We start from the raw sequence: 17928 nt of genomic DNA, 5'->3' as shown, positions 1-17928 counted from the left end.
CTCCCCGGGGCAGCACGGGCCACGCGCAGCCCCTTCTGCCGCACGGGGGGCGACACGGCGGGACAGGACCCCACCGAGCCTCCCTTCGATCCGGCTGGAAGCGGCGCAATGTCCCCATCCGTCCCTGTCCCACGGCTGCGGGGACGCAAGGAGGAGCCCGCGGTGACAGCAGGGACCCCCCCGGGGGGGCTGAGGGAGGTGACGCCCCACAGGGGACCCCTCGCCTCAGCGTCCCAGGGACAGTGCTGGCTCCAGGGCTCGTGGCCACGCGACCTTGGGGACAGGAAGGAAATGTGGGAAGGGGCAGGTGTTCTTCCGCTGGGGCCGGACGGGATCGCCGAGATCTTCCCGGGAGGAAGGCTCCACCCTGGGGCCTCGGCGACCAGGGAGGGGAGGGGGAGGGCAGCAGAGCCAACAGGGAGCAGAAAGTGTTTCACCAACAATAAGCCACAACTTTTATTAATTGATAGAAATAGTACAAATTTTAAATTTAGTCGTATTTTACTCTTCTCTGAAACACCAAAAAAGGCTCCTCTCTCTGGCAGCTACATCGTCAACTCCTGCAGGGAGAAGAAAGACGCGTTAGGAGCCAGCCGGGCCCCGCAGCCCGGCCTCCGACCCGCGGCAGATCCGGCACCGCGGCTGCAGGCGGGAGGCACGTCCCTCCGCTCGCAGCCCCGAGCTCAGGCCTGGCTTGCAGCAGCGGGGAGATACCGCGCCACCCGTTCCCCCAGCGCAAACCGCTCTCCCTCCTCGCCGGGCGCCGGGCAGACACTCACCATTATCGCATTTACAATATCGTTACTGTTGTTCTTCAGGGCACGGACCGCCTTCGCTCGGGACACGTTCGCCTGCGACATCACCAGCTCAATGTCTTTCACCTCGACACCGGTTTCGTCAACCTAAAGGAGACAGAGGCCGGGATTCAGGTCAGCCCGACGCACGGTTTGCTCCGTGTCTGGCAGAGGAAAACGGGACCGTCCGGACTGGGGCAGCCCCACTCGGGCCACACCGACAGAAGCCGGGAGGCGAAACAGGCGCTGCCCAGCCCTGGGGACGGTCCCCTGGCAGAGCCCGGGACCAGCCCCTCCTGGGCGAGGACCCTGCGCTCTCCTTTTGCCGTCACAACGAAGACATGGATGAGGGAAAAAGAAAACCACGGCTCTTCACACAAACTCGGGACGCTTCGCAGGACGCGCGTTAAGGCAGCAGGCCCGCAGCCCGGCCCCGCAGAGACAGCGTTACCTCTTCTTCCTCGCTCTCCTCCTGCACGGTGGGGGTCTGTGTGTTTTCTTGGATGTTTGAAACGGCTTCTCCTTGCACTTTGAACTTTTCGGCAGCTGCCAGCTGGGCCTGCTGGGACAGGTCTTCGATCTGGAGGAGGGAAAAAGCTGTAAGCGAGGCCAGCCCGGCGCAGAGCGGGACGTCAGCACGCGGGCTCAGAGCCGCAGCGGCGCCAGCGCGTCCAACGGCTCTGCCGCGCAACCCAGCCGGGGAGCCAGCGCTCGGCACGGACCCCGGGCTGCCCGCACCCCTCGGGGGCCACACAGCAGCTGGGACCCGGCGGCGGCGGCGGCAGCCACGGGGCACAGGTGGCGAGGAGGAAGCCCAGCTAAGCGGCCCGGCTGCCGCGAGCGCGGATTAACGCGGCTGCCAGACACCGCACAGTCAGCTCACCTTGGCTTCCCCAAAGACTATGTAGGTGTCTGACGCCGGGCTCTTGTACACGTCTGGCTTTGTGATGACAAAGAGGATGTTCTTAGATTTCCGGATGGTGACTCTGGTTACTCCCGTCACCTGGCGAAGGCCCAGTTTAGACATTGCCTGAAAAACACGAGAGAAAGGTAAGCGAGGGGAGTCCAGCCCAGCCCGTGAAAGGACGCGTCCGCTCAGCTGCTCTCCGGACGCGGGTGCAATGATCAGTGCGCTCAAACACACGAAAACGCGCGTTTTACTGCTGCAGGGAAACATCCCCGGGCTTTCAGCCTGACACTGCGCTGGGCGCCTGGGAGGGAACTCTCTAGTCCCAGGACCGGCGAGATCCGCAGCACCACCTCGAGCCCTCCAGACACGAGGGTTTTGCCCGTCAACGGGGCATCCCCCTGCCTGGGGGCTGACGAGGGCGGGGAGTCGCACAAACCTCCCTCAGCTCCCAAACTCCCGGCTGGTGCCGTGCAGGGGCGGAAGACGAGGAGCTGCAGCCCCGAACAGGGCTCATGGGGCGACGACCCCGGCGCTGGGGAATCCCAGACCCCGAGGCAAAGCTCGGCTCCCCGCGGGCAGGGTGTTTGCCGCACGCGGGTTTGGTCCGTCCGCCATCCCTCCTCACCTTCCGCGCTTTCTTTTCGCTCCGGCTCTGTTTTGCTTTGCTAACGGGTTCTTCATCTATTTCAGCTGCTGCTGCAAGCTGCACGGAGAGAAAACAAGAGGGACCCATGATAATCCCGAGGCGGCAGCACCGGCAGGGACCCTGCTCGGCCACCGCTGGGCGCAGGGACGTGCTGGCACGTGTCACCTGCCCTACCTGTGCCTGCTGCGTCGTGGCCTGTGTGGAGTCTTGCTCTTCGAGCTCTGGTACGGATTCATCGCTGTCAGACTCTGTTCCGGACCCTGCAGAAACGAAACGCACGTCACTCTTTCCAGCTCAGACCCGTCCGGGGGACACAGCAAGATCAAAGAACCACACCGCCTCGGTGCAGCCTTCGCCGCTGGGGGTTCCGAGTGCTGACACCGTTTCCCATCAGCGGGGTTAAGCGGTATCTGGTGGAAGGGGCTCTCCCTGCGACCCCCCAACGCCATCGGCAACCGGTGGCACAAGAGCATCGCCTCTTCCAAACACTCTCACCTCGGTGGACGCCGGATGCCAGAGCACCGCGGGTGCCCGGCGGCTCGCTCCCAACGCCGAGTCCCCGGGAGGCAGCGCCAGCCCGACCTGCTCCCCCGGTTTGAGGCATGGCACTGGCCACTGCCCCGGCCCGGCCGGAGGGCGAGCGCATGGCGGCACTCGCTGTGCGGTGAGTCAGCAGCAGCCCGGCGCTGCCAGGGACTCCCTTGGTTCCCCTCGAACCTGCGCAGGCGGCAGCGGAGCCGGAGCTGCAGGAGCTCAGACACGCGGCACAGAAATGAGACCCAACCGACCGAGGGGCTGCTGCGCCTTTCTGTCACCCCACCACGGGGGACGATTTGCAAATACCTTGAAAACCCCCATCAGGAAAAAGCATCTTCGGATGCTCAGGGTGGCCCCTGTGCCGGGTCCTGAAAGCTGCCGGAGCCGGGGAGGCTCAGCCGGAGGCCGGCTCCTGCGCCACCGCTGCAGTGCCGCAATTAGCTTGCGAACCACGGCACAGCCGCGTCCGACCACGCGGGAGTGAACGAGGCAGAGCCGGGCGTCTCCGGCCTTAGAGGAGGCCGGAGGGTGACCACGACGCCCTCTCGTGCAGCCGTTACCTGAATTCAGTCCCGTTTCCTTCTCTGGAAAGGGCCCCTTGCCCGCGGCCACGCTGAGCAGGCAGGAGCCCTCGGCAAAGCTCTCTGCAGGCTGTGGGTGCGTGCCCGGGGGAATCCCAACAGTTCGGGCAGGCAAAGGAATTTCCCCGGAGCGTGGGGACAGGCCGGTTTTGGCACCAGCACCGCCCGCAGCTCCCCTCCGCTGGCGGACGGACGTGGTGGACGCCAGACACACACCGCGGGGTACAGGCACGTGGCAGCTCTTCCCGGAGCCTCTGTGTAAAGCCAGCTCAGGCAACAGCCGCAGCGCCCACGCCACAAGCCACACCGTGCTCCGTGCCCGAGAACACACGTTAGTGACACCGAGCCGCTGGCGCTGGATCATGCCGAGCCCTGACCTGCCCCATCCCGTGGCCGCGGGGTGTCTCCCCTCCCCGTTCCCCGGCTCACCGGCTGCTCGGGCGGGTTCGGCTCAGCCTGGCACGGCTCGGGCCTGCCTCCGCCACGGCACTTCCGCAGACGCTGTGCCCAGAGCGACACACCGAGCGACGAAGGGGCACCTGGGCCCCTCTACGGGTTAGTATCCAGTGGGCAGCCAGTGACACTCCATGCACACGGCAAACCGAGGCGGCAAATACCCTTGTCGTTCTTCAGGACGGGCGGCTTAGCCGGAGGAGCAGGGGCCCCAGCGGGGGCCACGGCTGCTCGGGGAGAGAGGTCCACCAGGATGGGCTGCACCGGCGGCTCGGCAGCGGGCAGCTCTGGGGGGATCAGAGGCGGCAGGTCGTCATCGTCCACGGCAGCGCTGATGGGGGCCGGGGCCTTCGAGGGGGGTTTGGATGGGGGCGGGCGGGGGGCCGGCTTGGTGACCTTACCGGGAGGGGTCTGCTTCTTCGCGGGGGGAGCGCTCGGCGCAGAAGAGGCAGGCGGGGGGTTACCCGCCGGGGCAGAGCCAGGAAGGCCAGCTTCTGGTTTCTGGGGAGCAGGGGTGGCACGATCGGCCAATGGCTTCGGGGGGGCAGCAGGAACCCCTGGGGCTGGGGCAGCCGTGCCTGGAGCAGGAGCCGGCTTGCCGGGTGCCGGTGCTGCCGGGGGGGCAGCTGGAGCTGCAGGAGCTGGTGTGGCTGCACCAGGGCTCTTGGGAGGTGCTTTGGCCACAGCAGGGGTGGATGGAGCTGGCGGCATTGGGGCAGAGGGAGCGGTCGCAGGGCTGCTCTTCGGAGGCTTTTTGGCTGCAGGGGGGGCGGCTGGAGCTGGTGGAGCTGCTGGCACCGGAGCAGCAGGGGCAGAGGGAGCAGGGGGGGCAGCGATGGGGCTGCTCTTCGGAGGCTTTTTGGCTGCAGCGGGGGCAGCTGGAGCTGGCGGAGCTGCTGGCACTGGAGCAGCAGAGGGAGCAGGGGGGGCAGCGACGGGGCTGCTCTTCGGAGGCTTTTTGGCCCCAGGGGGGGCGGCTGGAGCTGCAGGAGCTGCTGGCACCGGAGCGGCAGAGGGAGCAGGGGGGGCAGCGACGGGGCTGCTCTTCGGAGGCTTTTTGGCCGCAGCAGCTGGTGTGGCTGAGGCCGAGGGAGCAGCAACAGGGCTCTTGGGAGCCGCTTTGGCTGCGGAAGGGGCTGCCGGAGCCGGTGGAGCTGCAGGAGCTGGTGCAGCAGGAGCAGAGGGGGCAGCGACCGGGCTCACGGGAACCGCTTTGCCTGCAGGAGGGGCAGCTGGAGCTGCCGCCGCTGGTTTGACAGGCAGGGAGGTGGCAGGGGCCGAGGGGGCAGCAGGCACAGGAGCTGCCGGAGGGGACACTGGGCTCGCTGGAGCTGCTTTGGCCAAAGCAGTCGTGGCCGCTGCTGGTGCGGCGCTGGGAGCTGCCGCTGTCAGTGGCCCTGGGAGAGATGTGGCAGCTCCTGGAGAGGGTTTGGACAGGGCGGGAGCAATGGGAGCTGCCACAGCGGCAGGCACTGCCCGAGGGTCGGGGCTTCCAGGAGGGGTCCTGGCCACGGAGGGAGGGACGGGGTCTCCCCCAGCTGGAGCCACAGCGGCAGCAGCTGGGGCTGCCGGGGCAGGGCCCACGGGACAGGTCTTAGCAACAGAAGGAGCAACTGGAACCGGCGGAGAGGCTGGAGCGCCAGGGGCTGGGCCCTGTGGGGCAGCAGCAGGACTCCCAGGAGACATCCCCGCTGGCACCAGGGGGGCAGGGGGTGACAAGGGGGCCAGGGCCATGGGGGCAGCCAGGAAGACAGGCGGAGAGATGGCACTGCCCGGGGCCGGAGGAAGAGGGGACACAGGAGAGGCCAAAGGAGAAGCCAGCGGGGCAGGGGCCGGGCTGCCAGGTGACACTGGTACCGCCGGGGCAGCCGCCGATGGTGCCGTGGCAGGACAGAGAGGGGCTGCTGCGGGAAGAGGGGGAGAGCCCGGGCTCTGGGGACAAGCTGCGGCCTCGGGAGGTGCGGTGGGAGTAGGCAGGAGAGCTGCCGGCAGGGGAGATGCCCCAAGGGGAAGGGAAGGGGGCGGTGGGAGAGCGGCCGGGGCTGCCCCAGGGCCCTGGGATGGAGCAGGGGGGGCCAAAGCTGCCCCAGGGGCAGGGAGAGGGGCCTGGGGCAGCCCCGCGGGGCTCTGAGGGGTGGCAGAGGGGGCAGCTTTCACTGGAGAGGTGAGAGTTGCTGGGGGAGAACCAGGGCTGACAGGGGAGGCAATGGGGGCCACCGTCACTGCGGCAGGAGCAGCAGCCGCAACAGGAGACGCTGGGGCCGGGAGTCCCGGCGACACTGGGCTAACTGGGGCGGGCCCTGGAGATCCTGGGGTTGCAAAACCCATCGGGGACTGCGGAACTGGGTGGTTCCCAGTGGTAACCGGGACCTGCAGAGCTGGGGCAGGGAGCTGGGGGGGAACTGAGAACACGGGGATCGCCGCAGCTGGGACTACAGGGGGGGAAACGGGGGCTGGGGGGCCGGCAGGGCTGGGCGGCTCCACTGGGAGAGCCTGGCCCGCGGGGACCGGAGACGGAGTCAGAGGTGGGGAGTGAGCAGCATGAAGAACAGCTAAAGGAGAGAAACAGAGTGAACCGATGAGAGAGGGGAGAGGGAGGGGAGCCCTGGCCTCCCCCCAGCCTTCGTGCCGGCTTCTAGAGCCGCAGACGAGCGTCCGCCGGACCTGCCAGGCCCAGCGCAGACCGGGACCTTCGTCTGCCTCCAGAAACCGGCACTGATTTTACAGAGAACGTTGTGCTGGCATGCGAGCTAGCCGATGGGCGCAAGTGGCAGAAGGAAAAACCCCAATGCCAGGATCAGCAGTGCCACCCCGGGGTCTCCTTGTTACGGGCAGCTGTGGCCGAATCCCTGCCACGGCAGGAGGCGGCACCTGAAAGGCCAGGGAGCCCCAGCGGGCCCGGCACGGCGGGAACCTGACGGGGGGTTGGTGCTGGCGCAGGGACCAGGCTTTGCCGCCAGCTCTGCGCTCGGCTCTTCCCTACCAGAGGGGTTGCCGCAACCTTTGCGGAGCCCCGGAGGAACCCCCAGCGCTGCTCCCGAGCCTGGGAAAGCGCATCCTGGGCTGGCGAGAGCAGGGGGGGTGACGAGGACCCACCCGAGGATGGGAAGGAAAAGGGAAATTTAACACAGCGGCATGCGTGACTGTTCCAGGAGTGCTTTGGGAGTTGTGCTCTAGCAGAGGGCAGCCCCCGGACACAGACAGGCGCCCTTGGGGGACGAGGACGCCGAGGCACAGGGGGGGGTGCGGCTCACCCACACCGAGGGGACAGAGCCCCGAGTCCTTGTCGTGCAGTGACCTGCGCTCCCCTGAGCAAGCTGTTAGGGTTAATGGAACTGCAACCACCCAGAACAGCAAACTCTGGTTAATGCGGCACACGAGGTGTTAACGAGGAGGGTCCGGGAGTACCTGGAGGTGCCGCAGGAGCAGTGACGGGGGCTGCCGGAGGAAGGGCAGCTGGAGCTGAACGGGTGAGAACAACAGTTTTAATTATTAAGACAAATCCCACCGACCGACTAAGAGCGCTCGCCAGCCAGCTCCCCTGGCACACACCCGCCTCCAGCCAGCACCGGGAGGGCCCGGCCGTTCAAAACGCCATGCGGAACGCCAACAACCAAAGGGAAGCGCTCAGGGAAGAGGTGCGGCGAGAGACCCGGGGAGGGCAACACCGGTCTGACCAGCGCGACCGGCACCGCTGCCCGTTGGGAGCAGAACCGGCTGAGCCACACGCCCGCCCCTCGGCAGCTCCAGCCCCACGCACAGCGTCAATCCCGAACAGATTGGCACGTCCCGGCACGTCTGCCGGCAGGGATGGCGAGGGGAGCGCAGACGGGTGGCTGCCGAGAAGCCACAGCTGCAGAGCCCAAATCACAGCCCAGCTCGCGGAGACTGCGTCGCGTCAAGGGAGCAAGAGATCTCCTCCCGCCCGCGCGCGGGGCGCTGGCTGTCACCTCTGCTCGGGTCACCCACCGACCCAACCCCTGCGCCCGCTGCCCCTGCCCAACCTCTCCCACACCGCCATCAGGGCTGGCTCAGAGGCTCAAGTCCTCGCCTCGCTGCCGTCTGGAGCGGCAACACGCGCGTGGAACTCCCAGCAGCCTCCTCCGTGGGTGACGTCCCTTTCTCTGCCGCAAGAACAGTGGGCCAGAAGGTGCTTCCGATGCCCCATTTCCCCACCCTATCCCGAAACGCAGAGCAGCAGGAGGAGACAGGCACCGGCCCGGAGCTGGGCAGCTGCTCAACGAGTGCCCGAACATCGGCGCCTTGTGCCAACGGGCACCAGGAGCTTCCTGCGCCAGGGAACCTACTGGTGCTTTAAGGAACAACATCCCCTGCCAAGAGCCGAGCTGGTCCGGAGCCTGTCACAGAAGGGGCCGGACAGACAACAGCCTTCTCTGGAAAGCTCGGAAACCCCTGCCAGCTCTCCCTGCTCCTTCTCCACGTCCGCTGACACCTCGCCGGCACTGTTTGAGGACGTTCCTGCGATAAGCACGGTATTTCCAACTCGCCACTTCTCCGCTGGCAGCCCCACCTCTCCGGTGCCCACCTCCGCGCAGGAAGGTGAGACGCGGGACCCTCAAAGAGCACAACCCGTTTTTAAGGGATGCGGAGCACCCCACGCTGCACGCGCCTGAAAGCCGAAGCCCTGGACTGTTGGATTGCAGACTGCTCTGCCCAACCTCAGGAGCTTCCCAGAGGCCAGCCAGCCTCTGAAGAATAAGAGGAACGTCAAAGGAGCCCCGGGATTCCCACCCACGGGGCGACTGCTAACCCCGCACCAGCCCCCCCCGCTCCTCTCGCGCTGCCTCAGCAGAGAGGGAATAAACACGACAGCCCTCGCGCTCGCACACACCCTTCGCCTTCACCCTCTGCCTGCAGACCCACCCGACGGCTCCTCTGCTGCTGCCCGTGTTGCCCCCCCCAGAGCCCCCCGTGCTCCCTGTGGCCACGGGAGCAGCTACTGTAACAGCATTTGCTGCCCACGGGCAGTTTCTCCCAACCGACGCGTGCTCCGCGATCGTTAGAAACTCAAGGGCAGCAGAGCTTTGGCAGGAGAAGAGGCGCAAGTTGTCACCTGAGACCGAGAGCGAAGAAGAGGGAGGGGGGGACACGCTGGGAACTGGCCCCACCGCAGGAATCCCAGCTACGCCCGGGGAGAGGCCAGAAGCACCGCAGCTCCCCGGGCCCCCCCAGCACAGCTGTCACCCCGACAGCCGGCACCAGGGGCGGGGGGCCGCGTCCTCCCCCGGGGAAGCTTTCTGCCAGCACCTCCCGACTGCCGGCAAACCCCGACTTCCCTCGCGGTCCCCCAAATCCAACCCACCCTTCGGACAGACCCCCATTCGCCGTCGTGCACCGTGTGGCTCCCCCAGCGCGGGTGACAACGCCCGGTCACGTATCCTGCAGCGCGTCCCTGCGCCCGGGGCAGAGGCGCGGCGAACCCGGGCAGAGCCTTCGCCAACCCGACCGCAGCACCCGGGACTCTTCAAGGGAGTCAGGCGGCGCCGTGGGTCCCGGCGCAGGCTGGAGACCGGCCCCCGCCCCACGGCGGGCAGCGGAGCCTGCAGGCGCCTGCCTGGGCATTTCTGAGCTGCGCCGAGTCCCGGTGCTGGATCCCCTGGATGGCGTTGAGGCCGGCGCAGCGACGTTCCCCGGCCCCGCTGCGACTTACCGACACGGAGCCCCACGTCACCTTCCCAAACCGGAGCAATTCCAGAGCGTAAAAGGATCATGACCGTTTGGACGCGTCCCCGACCGTCCCAGTCGCCACATGGCCATACCCACAGCCGTTTTCCTCCCAGTCCCCCCGCCCCGACACTCAAATCCGTATCGGGAAGGTACAAACGAGACACAGAGCGTGGCTGACGGAACGCTCTCCCCGATATTTTGGGGCACGAAGGACCAAAAGCCACGTGACTTTAGTCACGCTTCCTGCCGAGAGAACCCCTCCGGTTTTGGGTAGGGAACTACAAAACCGACACCGATTTCTTCTTCTTCTGACCCCAGCGACCAACGCAGCGACACGGAGACCGAGCAGAAGGGAGCCGAGGACCCGAACGCTGCCGGGGCAGAGCAGACGAGATCAGGGGGGTGTCACACAGCCCCCGCCGGGTCCTCACCCACCGAGCGCTGCCCCCCGCCCTCCCCCCGGCCCCCGCGGGGCAGCGGCTCCCCTTTTTCCCCTCCTTTTCCCCTTCAAAGCGACCGAGCGCCCCGAGGCCGGTCACCCCCCCGCCTCCCCCGGCCTCACCTGTCTCAGCCTGCGGCTGCGGCAGCTCCTGCTCGGTGGCTGGGACGGTTTCTGTAGCTTCGCCGGGCATTTCTGGGGAAAGGGAGAACCCAACAGGCCCGGGCTCGCCGGGGCTCGGGACGGACCGAGGGCGGCCACCGGGAGCCGGTAACTCGCCCTTCCCAAAGCCACCCCCGAGTCCGCTGCCCAGACACCGAACGCCTCCCGGTACCGACAGCTCTGCGGAGACGGCTCAGCCGCGCCGTCGGTACCGGACACCCCGGACCCAGCGGGCCCCGAGCGCCGCACGGCACGGGCCGGTCCCGGTCCCGCCCGGGGCTGCCAACGGGGCTTCCCCCACCGGGCGGCGGAGCTGACCTCCCCCGTCGGCCCGGAGCGGGGCCTCGGCCGCCTGTGCCCCCCCACCCCACCCCGGTGCGGGCGGCCCCTGCCCGGTGCGCCGAGCCGTCCCCGCCGGCCTGCCCGACCGGACCGCGGCCCCAGCGGCGGCCTGGACCGGGCCCCCCGCCGCCCTCCCACCCTCCCTCCCGGCCCGGCCGCGGTCCCCGAGCGGCGGGCAGCCCCCGTGGCGGCGGATGGCGGCGGATGGCGGCGGCGGGACTCACTGTGCGGGGAGCAGGGCCCAAGATGGCGGCGGAAAGAGACCGAGCGGCTGAAGACGCGACTTCCGGCAGGACGAGCACTTCCGGGGCAGGGGGGCAGCGCCCCGCCCGCCCCAGCGGCCGCGCTCCGCCGTTCCGGGCCCCGGCCGGGCCGGGCCGGTACCCGCGGGAGTGAGGCCGGGACCCCCGGGGAAACGGAGCTCGGGGCCCTCCGGCTGCGGGGCTGAGACGCCGCGAACGTGGGGCCTGGCCCCGATGGTGGGGCAGAGACCTGCGGTGCCAAAGGGAGCCCAGGGGCACGGTACGGGGGGTACCGGGAAGGGTAGCGGGGGGCCGGGCAGGGCGTACCGGGCACCGGGCAGCGCCCCCGGCTCCCCCCCGCAGGTCGGGACGCAGCCACAGCCCCCTCCCGCCTCGGCACGGCGCAGGACGCAGGGACAGCGTTGACCCGAGACGTTTTAATGGTCTTTGCATAGAAAAAGTACAAAATGTGGGAAGGGCCCGCGGGGACGGGTCAGCTGCTGGCTGCCGGGCTCCCTGCTCCAAGGCACCGGGACCCCCGCAGCCGGCGGCGGAGGCGACGATGGCGGAGGCGACAATGGCAGAGTCGGTCCCTCGGTGGCCCCGCGGCGAGGACCGGGGCGCCAGTGTGGCCCCTGGCAGCGAGGCCTCAGAAGTCTCCTTGCAGGTCTGCAAAGAGGAGAAAGGAGAAGTTTTACAGAAAAGAAAAGAAAAAGAAAAAGAAAAAGAAAAGGGAAAAGGAAAAAAAGAAAAGGAAAAAAAGAAAAGGAAAAAAAGAAAAGGAAAAAGAAGAGAAAAGAGAAAAGAAAGAAAAAAAGAAAGAAAAAAGAAAAGAAAAAAGAAAAAAGAAAAGAAAAGAAAAAAAGAAAAGGAAAAAAAGAAAAGGAAAAAAAAGAAAAGAAAAAAAGGAAAAAAAAGAAAAGGAAAAAAAGAAAAGGAAAAAGGAAAAGGAAAAAGGAAAAGGAAAAAGGAAAAGGAAAAAGGAAAAGGAAAAAGGAAAAGGAAAAGAAGAAAAGGAAAAGAAGAAAAGGAAAAAAGAAAAGGAAAAAAGAAAAGGAAAAAAGAAAAGAAGAAAAGAAGAAAAGAAGAAAAGAAGAAAAGAAGAAAAGAAGAAAAGAAGAAAAGAAAAGAAGAAAAGAAGAAAAGAAGAAAAGAAAGAAAAAAGAAAAGAGAGAAAAAAGAAAGAAAAAAAAGAAAGAAAAAAGAAAAGAGAGAAAAAAGAAAGAAAAAAAAGAAAGAAAAAAGAAAGAAAAAAAAGAAAGAAAAAAGAAAAAAGAAAAGAAAGAAAAAAGAAAAGAGAGAAAAAAGAAAGAAAAAAAAGAAAAGAAAAGAAAAAAGAAAGAAAAGAAAAAAGAAAAGAAAAAAGAAAAGAAAAAAGAAAAGAAAAAAGAAAAGAAAAAAGAAAAGAAAAAAAGAAAAGAAAAAAAAAGAAAAGAAAAAAAAAAAAAGAGCAGTTTCTCAGAGCCAGGGGATCCTTCCGCTTCGGGGTCCCCCGGCCGGCTGCGTCCCTGCCCAGCTCTCACCGCTCCTCCGGAGCAGCTCTCCCCTCCGGGCGCGCTCCATCTCCTCCACGAACTGCTCGAAGACCCGCACGTAGGGCGCCAGGCTCGTCTTCTTGTAGTCTGGAGGGGTCGGGGAGCTGAGCGGGAGCGGGGCAGCGGGGACCACCCCCCCCGTCCCCGTGCCGTCCCCGTCCTCGCTCACCCCGTGCACGCCGCTTCGGCTCCGTCTCCCCGCCCTCCTCCTGCTCCCCGTCGTCGCCGGCCGCATCCAGCTCGTGGCACAGGGAGCTGCGGGAGACGGCAGGACGCGGTGGGGGGGCTGCCGGCACAGCCGGGACCCCCCCCTCCCTGTGCCTCCAGCCCCGATCACGTACCTGATGGTGGGGACGGCGAACGGGTCAAACTGGTCCAGCCTCTGCAGATCCAGCGGCACCGAAACGCGACCTGCAAGAGAGGGGAGTCACGGCCGGGGGTTCCCCGCCCCGCCGTGGGGGGGTGCCCTGTGGGGTGCTGGCCCCACAGGCCGCCAGACCCACCTGTTTTGGGGTGGACGCTGAAGGGGCTCTTCAGCAGGTGCCCGACGCCTTTGCTGACGTTGATGTCGAGGCGGGGGAAGCAGTACTGCAGCATGATCTCCCAGTCCGCGTAGCACGCCGTGCCTCTCCCGGGCCCCCCCGGCCGCTGCGGGGACGAGAGGGTCAGGGGGCAGCGGGGCGGGCGGCAGCGCCCGGGGCAGCCCCACGGCCACTCACCCGTGTCCGCTCCATCCTGCCCTTCAGCAGCTCCCAGCGCTGCACCGAGTCCCGCTTCTTGGGGAACTCGCCCCGCAGCGGCTCGCGGTGCTGTGGCTGGCGGTCAAGGCTGATCACGGACGCTGCCGGCCCCGCTCCCCCCACCGCGCGGACCCTCCCTCCGGACCCGGCACAGCGCCGAGCGGCACGGCACGGCCGCTGCGGGAAGGATATCCTCCGGGACGAGGGCCAGCACCTTGTCCCAGCTCTCCGGGGTGCCCAGGATGTCCTGGCCCACCAGTGCGTACGCCTCGAAATACTTCTCCACCACGCTGACCGAGCGCCTGCGGAGGAGCGGGGAGAGGGGGGAGGCTCAGCGCCCCACGGCTGGCAGCGGCGGGGGCCGGGATGGCGGAAGGGGGGTGTCCCCACCGACCTGATGAAGGGGTGGACGGGCTCGGAGATGTTCACCTTCTTCACGGTCTCCGCTCCGCCCTGGGGGGAAAGCAGCAGTCAGGCTGGGGGTGGGTGGGCAGGGGGTGGCTGTCCCCCCCTTCTGCCCCCCCCGTGCGCCCACCTTCACCAGGGTCAGGTACTCCACGGCGGCCGCCCGCAGCGCCGGGGACCATTTCCGCACGGCGTCGTCGCACACCCAGCAGTGGACGCCCCTCCGGCCCGAGTACACCCACAGGCGATGCCTCACGCCCAGGTCCTCTGCGGGGGCGACAGCCGGGCTGCAGGAGGGCGTCGGGACGGGCTGCGGCGTCCCCCCGAGTCTGGCACCTCTGCGAGACCCCGCTGGGCGCCGGCGCATCCCCCGCTCCCCCCCGGCCCCCCCTTTCCCCCGGTGGTGGTGGGGGTCCGGGCGTTGCTGTGGGGCAGAGCGTGGTCTGGCCGCGTCCCCGAGACCCTCACCCACAAGCGCGCGGTCGATGACGCGGACGGCGATGGTCATCAGGGTCCAGCACTTGGAGCAGATCTCGGCCGAGCTGAGGGCAGAGCGTGGCGGGTCGGGCTGCGCCCCCGTGCCCCCCGCACCCCCCTCCCAGCCCCCTGCTCCGGCTCGTGCCGTGAACATACCCCCCCCCTCCCCCCCAATCCCCGGGAACCTGCAGCACGTCCGGACGTCGTCGTAATCCGTCATGTCGATGTCAAAGACCAGCTCCTTCTCCTGCGGCTGGAAGGCCCCCAGGTGCACCGTGTTGTGCTGGTTGGGCTGCGGGATGGGACAGGACGGGACGGGTTCGGCGACCCTGCGAACCGGGGGGCTGCGTGTCCCCCCCCAGCCCGAGGGCCCGTGCCGCCGGCGGGGGTGGCCGGGTGGGAGCGGGACTCACCCGGTGGGAGTAGACGGCGCCGATGTCGATCTTGTAGGGGTTGATCCTCTGCAGCTCCCGCTCCAGCTCCTGGGGGCTGCCGAAGGACTGGAACCGCACGTAGATGTCATCCCGCAGCGTGAAGGAGAATTCCCGCAGCTGGAAGTAGTTCTTCACCACTGCGGGGGGGGGTTGGTGTCGGGGGGGGGGGGGGGTTGGTGTCGGTGGGGGGGGGAGCGTGGGGGGGGGGGGGGTGTCAGCCCCGACACCCACCCACCCCCCCCCCAAGGGCCCGACCCCCCCCCCCCCCGTTTCCCCCGACCCCCCCCCTCGCTGCACTCCTCAGCCCCCCCCCCCATCACAGCCCCCCCCCCCAGAACCCCCCTTTCCCCGCTCAGCGCATCCACCCGCCGCCGCCCGCCCGCCCGCCCCCGGGACCCCCGACGTGCTCCGGGACCCGGTATCGCGGGACCCGACCGTTCCCCGTCCCCCCTCCCCAGCTCACCGCCGCCGTAGCCGAGCCAGCGGCCGTAGGGGCCGTGCGGGAAGAGCCGCCGGTAAAAGACCGGGAGCAGCTCGGGCAGCGCCGCCGGCTCGAACGGCGCCATGGCGGGAAGCGGCGGCGGCGGGAAGCGGCGGGTCCGGGCCCCCGGGGGCCGCCGGGAGCTGTAGTTCCGACCCCGGGGGGGGGTTTGGGGCGGGACGGGGAGGAGCCGCGACGGGGGCTACGGGTGGTCCGGGACGCCCGGGGAGGGGGAGGGCGGGGCGCAAAGCACCGGGGGTGGGGGGGTGTCCGGGGGTGTCCCGGGGTCCGGGGCGGGAGGGGGGGGGGGGGTGTCCCGGGATACATCGCAGGGTTGCGGGACCCCCCCCCCCCCCCGAGCCCTTCCCACGCTCGGGATTAACGATTCCCCGACGGCTGCGACCGGACCCGGCGGAGCCTCGGGAGCGGAGCAGCGTCCGTAGCCCCGGGGCCCGGTTCCCGGCGGGCGGGAGGCGGCGGCACCGGGGCGGGGCGGGGACGCGGCCGCCCCCGCAGCCCGGTAACGCCGAGCGGTGCCTCCGGTGGTTGCGCCAGAGCCGCTCCCGGGCCCGCGTCCCGCTAATTAATCATTGACAGCGGCGCCGCCGGCGGGGCCAAGGTCCGGCCGGAGCCGCTCAATCACCGCCGTCCCGGTGCCGGTGCCGGTGCCCGAGGATGTGGCTGTACCTGGCGGCGGTGCTGGCGGGGCTGTACCTGCTGTGGCGCTGGCACCGGGAGCGACAGACGGTGCCGGGGCTCCCGGAGAAGTACGTGCTGATCACGGGCTGCGACAGCGGCTTCGGCAACCTGCTGGCGCGGCAGCTGGAGGCCCGGGGGCTGCGGGTGCTGGCCGCCTGCCTGACCGAGGCCGGGGCCGCGCGCCTGCGGGCGGCCGCCTCGCCGCGGCTGCAGACCGTCCTGCTGGACGTCACCTCCAGCCAGAGCGTCGCCGCCGCCGCCGCCTGGGTCCGGGAGCGAGTGGGCGACCGAGGTAGGATGGGGCGGACGCCCCCATCGTCGCCCCCGGCATGGCCCCGCCAGCCCTCCCGCCACCTCGCCGCCCTGCGCCGGTGCCGGAGCGGGCAGGGGAGCGATCCCGGATCACCCCGTCCCCTCTGCCAGGTCTCTGGGGGCTGGTGAACAACGCGGGGATCGCCATTCCCACCGCCCCCAACGAGTGGCTGACCAAGGATGACTTTGTCAAAGTGCTGGACGTCAACCTGGTGGGGCTCATCGAGGTGACGCTGAGCCTCCTGCCCCTCATACGGCGGGCGCGGGGCCGGGTGGTCAACGTGGCCAGCATAATGGGCCGCGTCTCCTTTTTCGGCGGGGGGTACTGCATCTCCAAGTTTGGCGTGGAGGCCTTCTCCGACAGCCTCCGGTAAGTCCAGCATGGCAGACACCGTCCCCGGTTTCCCAGTTTGCTTTTCCGGGCTGCGGCTGGCGGAGCCTCCCTCTCTCAAACGCCTTCCTCCTGCAACCGCCAGCGAGCCGGGGCAGGGTTTGGTTCGGTTTAGCTGCTGCCGAAGCACAAGAAGAGGGGCTGCGGGGATATTTAGCGGGTGGACCAGATGTCGGGACACCTCGTGCGGCAGCTGTGGGACTTGGGTCCCACGGGAGCCATCCCCTGCCCCGGGGGGACCCTCGCCTGTTGCTGGCAGCCTCTGGCTCCGCTTCCAGCCAAGCTCGCGAGAGGCAGCACGGGCTGCGGGAAGGCGAACGACTTTGGCAGAGCTTTGATTTCCTTGCCCTGCCCCGGCGCTGAGCCTCCCCCATCGGACCTTGCCCTCGTACCGCATCCCGCGGGCAACGGCCCCGCGGTCCTGGGGTTTGCGTTGGCCCCGTCCCAGCTGGATGCAGCGGATGTTTGCTCACCTGCCGCCTCGGAGGCGTCCCGGGGCTGGCGTGGGGTGCCAGGCTGCCGACGGACCCCCGGCGTGAGGCTGTTGGGCATCCCATGCCAGGGCCGGTGCCCAAACAGGAGCCGGTGCCCACGTGTCACGGATGCACTCGGGCGCTGCTCCCGTGTCGCCACGGGGCTCGATCCCTTCCAGGCTTGAGATGCGCGACTTCGGGGTGAAGGTCAGCGTGATTGAGCCCGGCTACTTCAAGACGCTGATCACCAGCGCAGAGAACATGGAGAAAAATTTTCTTTCCATCTGGGAGAAGCTCCCGGCGGAAACCAAAGCGAGTTACGGGCAGAATTACTTGAACGAGTGTAAGTACCTCCCCTAAGCGTTAAGCGATGCCATTTCTCTCCTGACGCGAGGCACGTCACCGGGCGCACGGGGCGTCCCGCTGCCCCGGCACCCCACCGAGCCATTCGGCTCGAGGCTCTCAGCCCGGCAGCCTGACCCCAGTGCTTTCTGTCCCCGCAGTTTTGGTATCGCTCAGGAAGATGCAGAAGCAATGCAACCCCGACCTGAGGCTGGTCACGGACTGCATGGAGCACGCGCTGACCAGCCGCCACCCCCGCACCCGCTACTCGGCGGGCTGGGACGCCAAACTGCTCTACATCCCCCTCAGCTACCTGCCGTCGGCCCTCACCGACCTGGTGTACTCCTGGTCCTACCCCAAACCTGCCCAGAAAGCCTGAGACGGGGCCGCGGCGCAGGCAGGGGGACGCGGCGCGGGCAGCCGATGGCGGCAGCAGGTAGGGCCCGGCACCGCAAGGTGGGATCCGACGTCGCCGCAGCTGAGACCGGGCCAAGAGATCCCTGAATTTCTAACTCAATGCGGGTCTCCGCGCCCGCCGCCCTCTGCTCGCGGACCGGTTTGATTCTCAATAAAGACAAATCCTGCTCCCCCCGGCACGGCAGGGCTCGATTTCAGCTTCGGCCGGGGCTGCGGCGCCGAGGCCGCGTCCCCGCTCCCCTCGACGGCCCCGGCGGCGCCGGGCTGTGCCGCGGGAGCTCCGGGGGTCTCCAGCCGCTCCCCTGAGCGCCTGCTCCCTGCAGGGTCCAGCCCCTGCCGGGCTGCGAGAGCCGCGCTCGGCCGAGCCGGCGCTCCAAGGAGGTAACACAGGGATAAAAACCAGACCCGTACAAACCCGGGCAGGTTTC

General features: G+C 67.4%; 3 protein-coding genes across 11 annotated transcripts; 1 reads left to right on the top strand and 2 right to left on the bottom strand.

Annotated features, from left to right (window-relative positions):
• Positions 1–431: 431 nt before the first annotated feature.
• Positions 432–10855, bottom strand: NACA (nascent polypeptide associated complex subunit alpha). Of its 3 annotated transcripts, XM_054187194.1 has the most exons (10): positions 10777–10855; positions 10172–10243; positions 7330–7383; positions 4086–6473; positions 2525–2610; positions 2330–2407; positions 1678–1824; positions 1246–1374; positions 780–902; positions 432–560 (listed from the first exon to the last, which is right to left on the bottom strand). In XM_054187194.1, exons 2-10 carry the CDS (start codon positions 10239–10241, stop codon positions 546–548), a joined length of 3090 nt encoding a protein of 1029 aa, XP_054043169.1. In that variant the 5' UTR covers positions 10242–10243; positions 10777–10855; the 3' UTR covers positions 432–545. The 3 variants fall into 3 exon arrangements, with proteins under 3 accessions (XP_054043169.1, XP_054043170.1, XP_054043171.1); XM_054187195.1 differs by lacking the exon at positions 4086–6473; XM_054187196.1 differs by lacking the exons at positions 4086–6473; positions 7330–7383.
• Positions 10856–11211: 356 nt separating this feature from the next.
• On the bottom strand, positions 11212–15050 carry PRIM1 (DNA primase subunit 1). 7 transcript variants are annotated; one of them, XM_054187212.1, is made up of 13 exons: positions 14849–15042; positions 14365–14522; positions 14137–14243; positions 13943–14016; positions 13605–13741; positions 13464–13522; positions 13257–13371; positions 13049–13135; positions 12833–12977; positions 12671–12740; positions 12499–12584; positions 12318–12416; positions 11293–11463 (listed from the first exon to the last, which is right to left on the bottom strand). In XM_054187212.1, exons 1-13 carry the CDS (start codon positions 14949–14951, stop codon positions 11444–11446), a joined length of 1260 nt encoding a protein of 419 aa, XP_054043187.1. In that variant the 5' UTR covers positions 14952–15042; the 3' UTR covers positions 11293–11443. The 7 variants fall into 7 exon arrangements, with proteins under 7 accessions (XP_054043186.1, XP_054043180.1, XP_054043183.1 ...); XM_054187211.1 differs by having other exon boundaries at positions 11212–11463; positions 13605–14016; positions 14849–15044; XM_054187205.1 differs by having other exon boundaries at positions 11212–11463; positions 12318–12584; positions 13605–14016; positions 14849–15045.
• A 126-nt stretch (positions 15051–15176) lies between these two features.
• Positions 15177–17600, top strand: LOC128903212 (retinol dehydrogenase 16-like). The gene is made up of 4 exons (XM_054187219.1): positions 15177–15857; positions 15989–16247; positions 16921–17084; positions 17245–17600. Exons 1-4 carry the CDS (start codon positions 15542–15544, stop codon positions 17460–17462), a joined length of 957 nt encoding a protein of 318 aa, XP_054043194.1. The 5' UTR covers positions 15177–15541; the 3' UTR covers positions 17463–17600.
• The last annotated feature ends 328 nt before the right edge of the window (positions 17601–17928 follow it).

The sequence above is a fragment of the Rissa tridactyla genome, assembly GCF_028500815.1.
Source record: "Rissa tridactyla isolate bRisTri1 chromosome 24 unlocalized genomic scaffold, bRisTri1.patW.cur.20221130 SUPER_24_unloc_1, whole genome shotgun sequence".
NCBI classification, from domain to species: Eukaryota; Metazoa; Chordata; class Aves; order Charadriiformes; family Laridae; genus Rissa; species Rissa tridactyla.
The sequence above is the reverse complement of the archived record's forward strand: the minus strand, read 5'-3'. Positions and strand labels throughout refer to the sequence as shown.

Bases quoted from the DNA above. Each gene is read 5' to 3' on its own strand.
- NACA (XM_054187194.1), bottom strand. From the start codon at position 10,241: ATGCCCGGCGAAGCTACAGAAACCGTCCCAGCCACCGAGCAGGAGCTG. The intron at 2,408-2,524 runs GTAGGGCAGGTG...CTCTCCGTGCAG, and splicing joins CCACGACGCAGCAGGCACAG to CTTGCAGCAGCAGCTGAAAT. The intron at 1,375-1,677 runs GTGAGCTGACTG...TCCCTCCTCCAG, and splicing joins TAGTCTTTGGGGAAGCCAAG to ATCGAAGACCTGTCCCAGCA.
- PRIM1 (XM_054187205.1), bottom strand. From the start codon at position 14,951: ATGGCGCCGTTCGAGCCGGCGGCGCTGCCCGAGCTGCTCCCGGTCTTT. The intron at 14,244-14,364 runs GTGAGTCCCGCT...CCCATCCCGCAG, and splicing joins GCGCCGTCTACTCCCACCGG to CCCAACCAGCACAACACGGT. The intron at 12,585-12,670 runs GTACGTGATCGG...CGTCTCCCGCAG, and splicing joins TTCGCCGTCCCCACCATCAG to CTCCCTGTGCCACGAGCTGG.
- LOC128903212 (XM_054187219.1), top strand. From the start codon at position 15,542: ATGTGGCTGTACCTGGCGGCGGTGCTGGCGGGGCTGTACCTGCTGTGG. The intron at 16,248-16,920 runs GTAAGTCCAGCA...GATCCCTTCCAG, and splicing joins GCCTTCTCCGACAGCCTCCG to GCTTGAGATGCGCGACTTCG. The intron at 17,085-17,244 runs GTAAGTACCTCC...CTGTCCCCGCAG, and splicing joins GCAGAATTACTTGAACGAGT to TTTTGGTATCGCTCAGGAAG.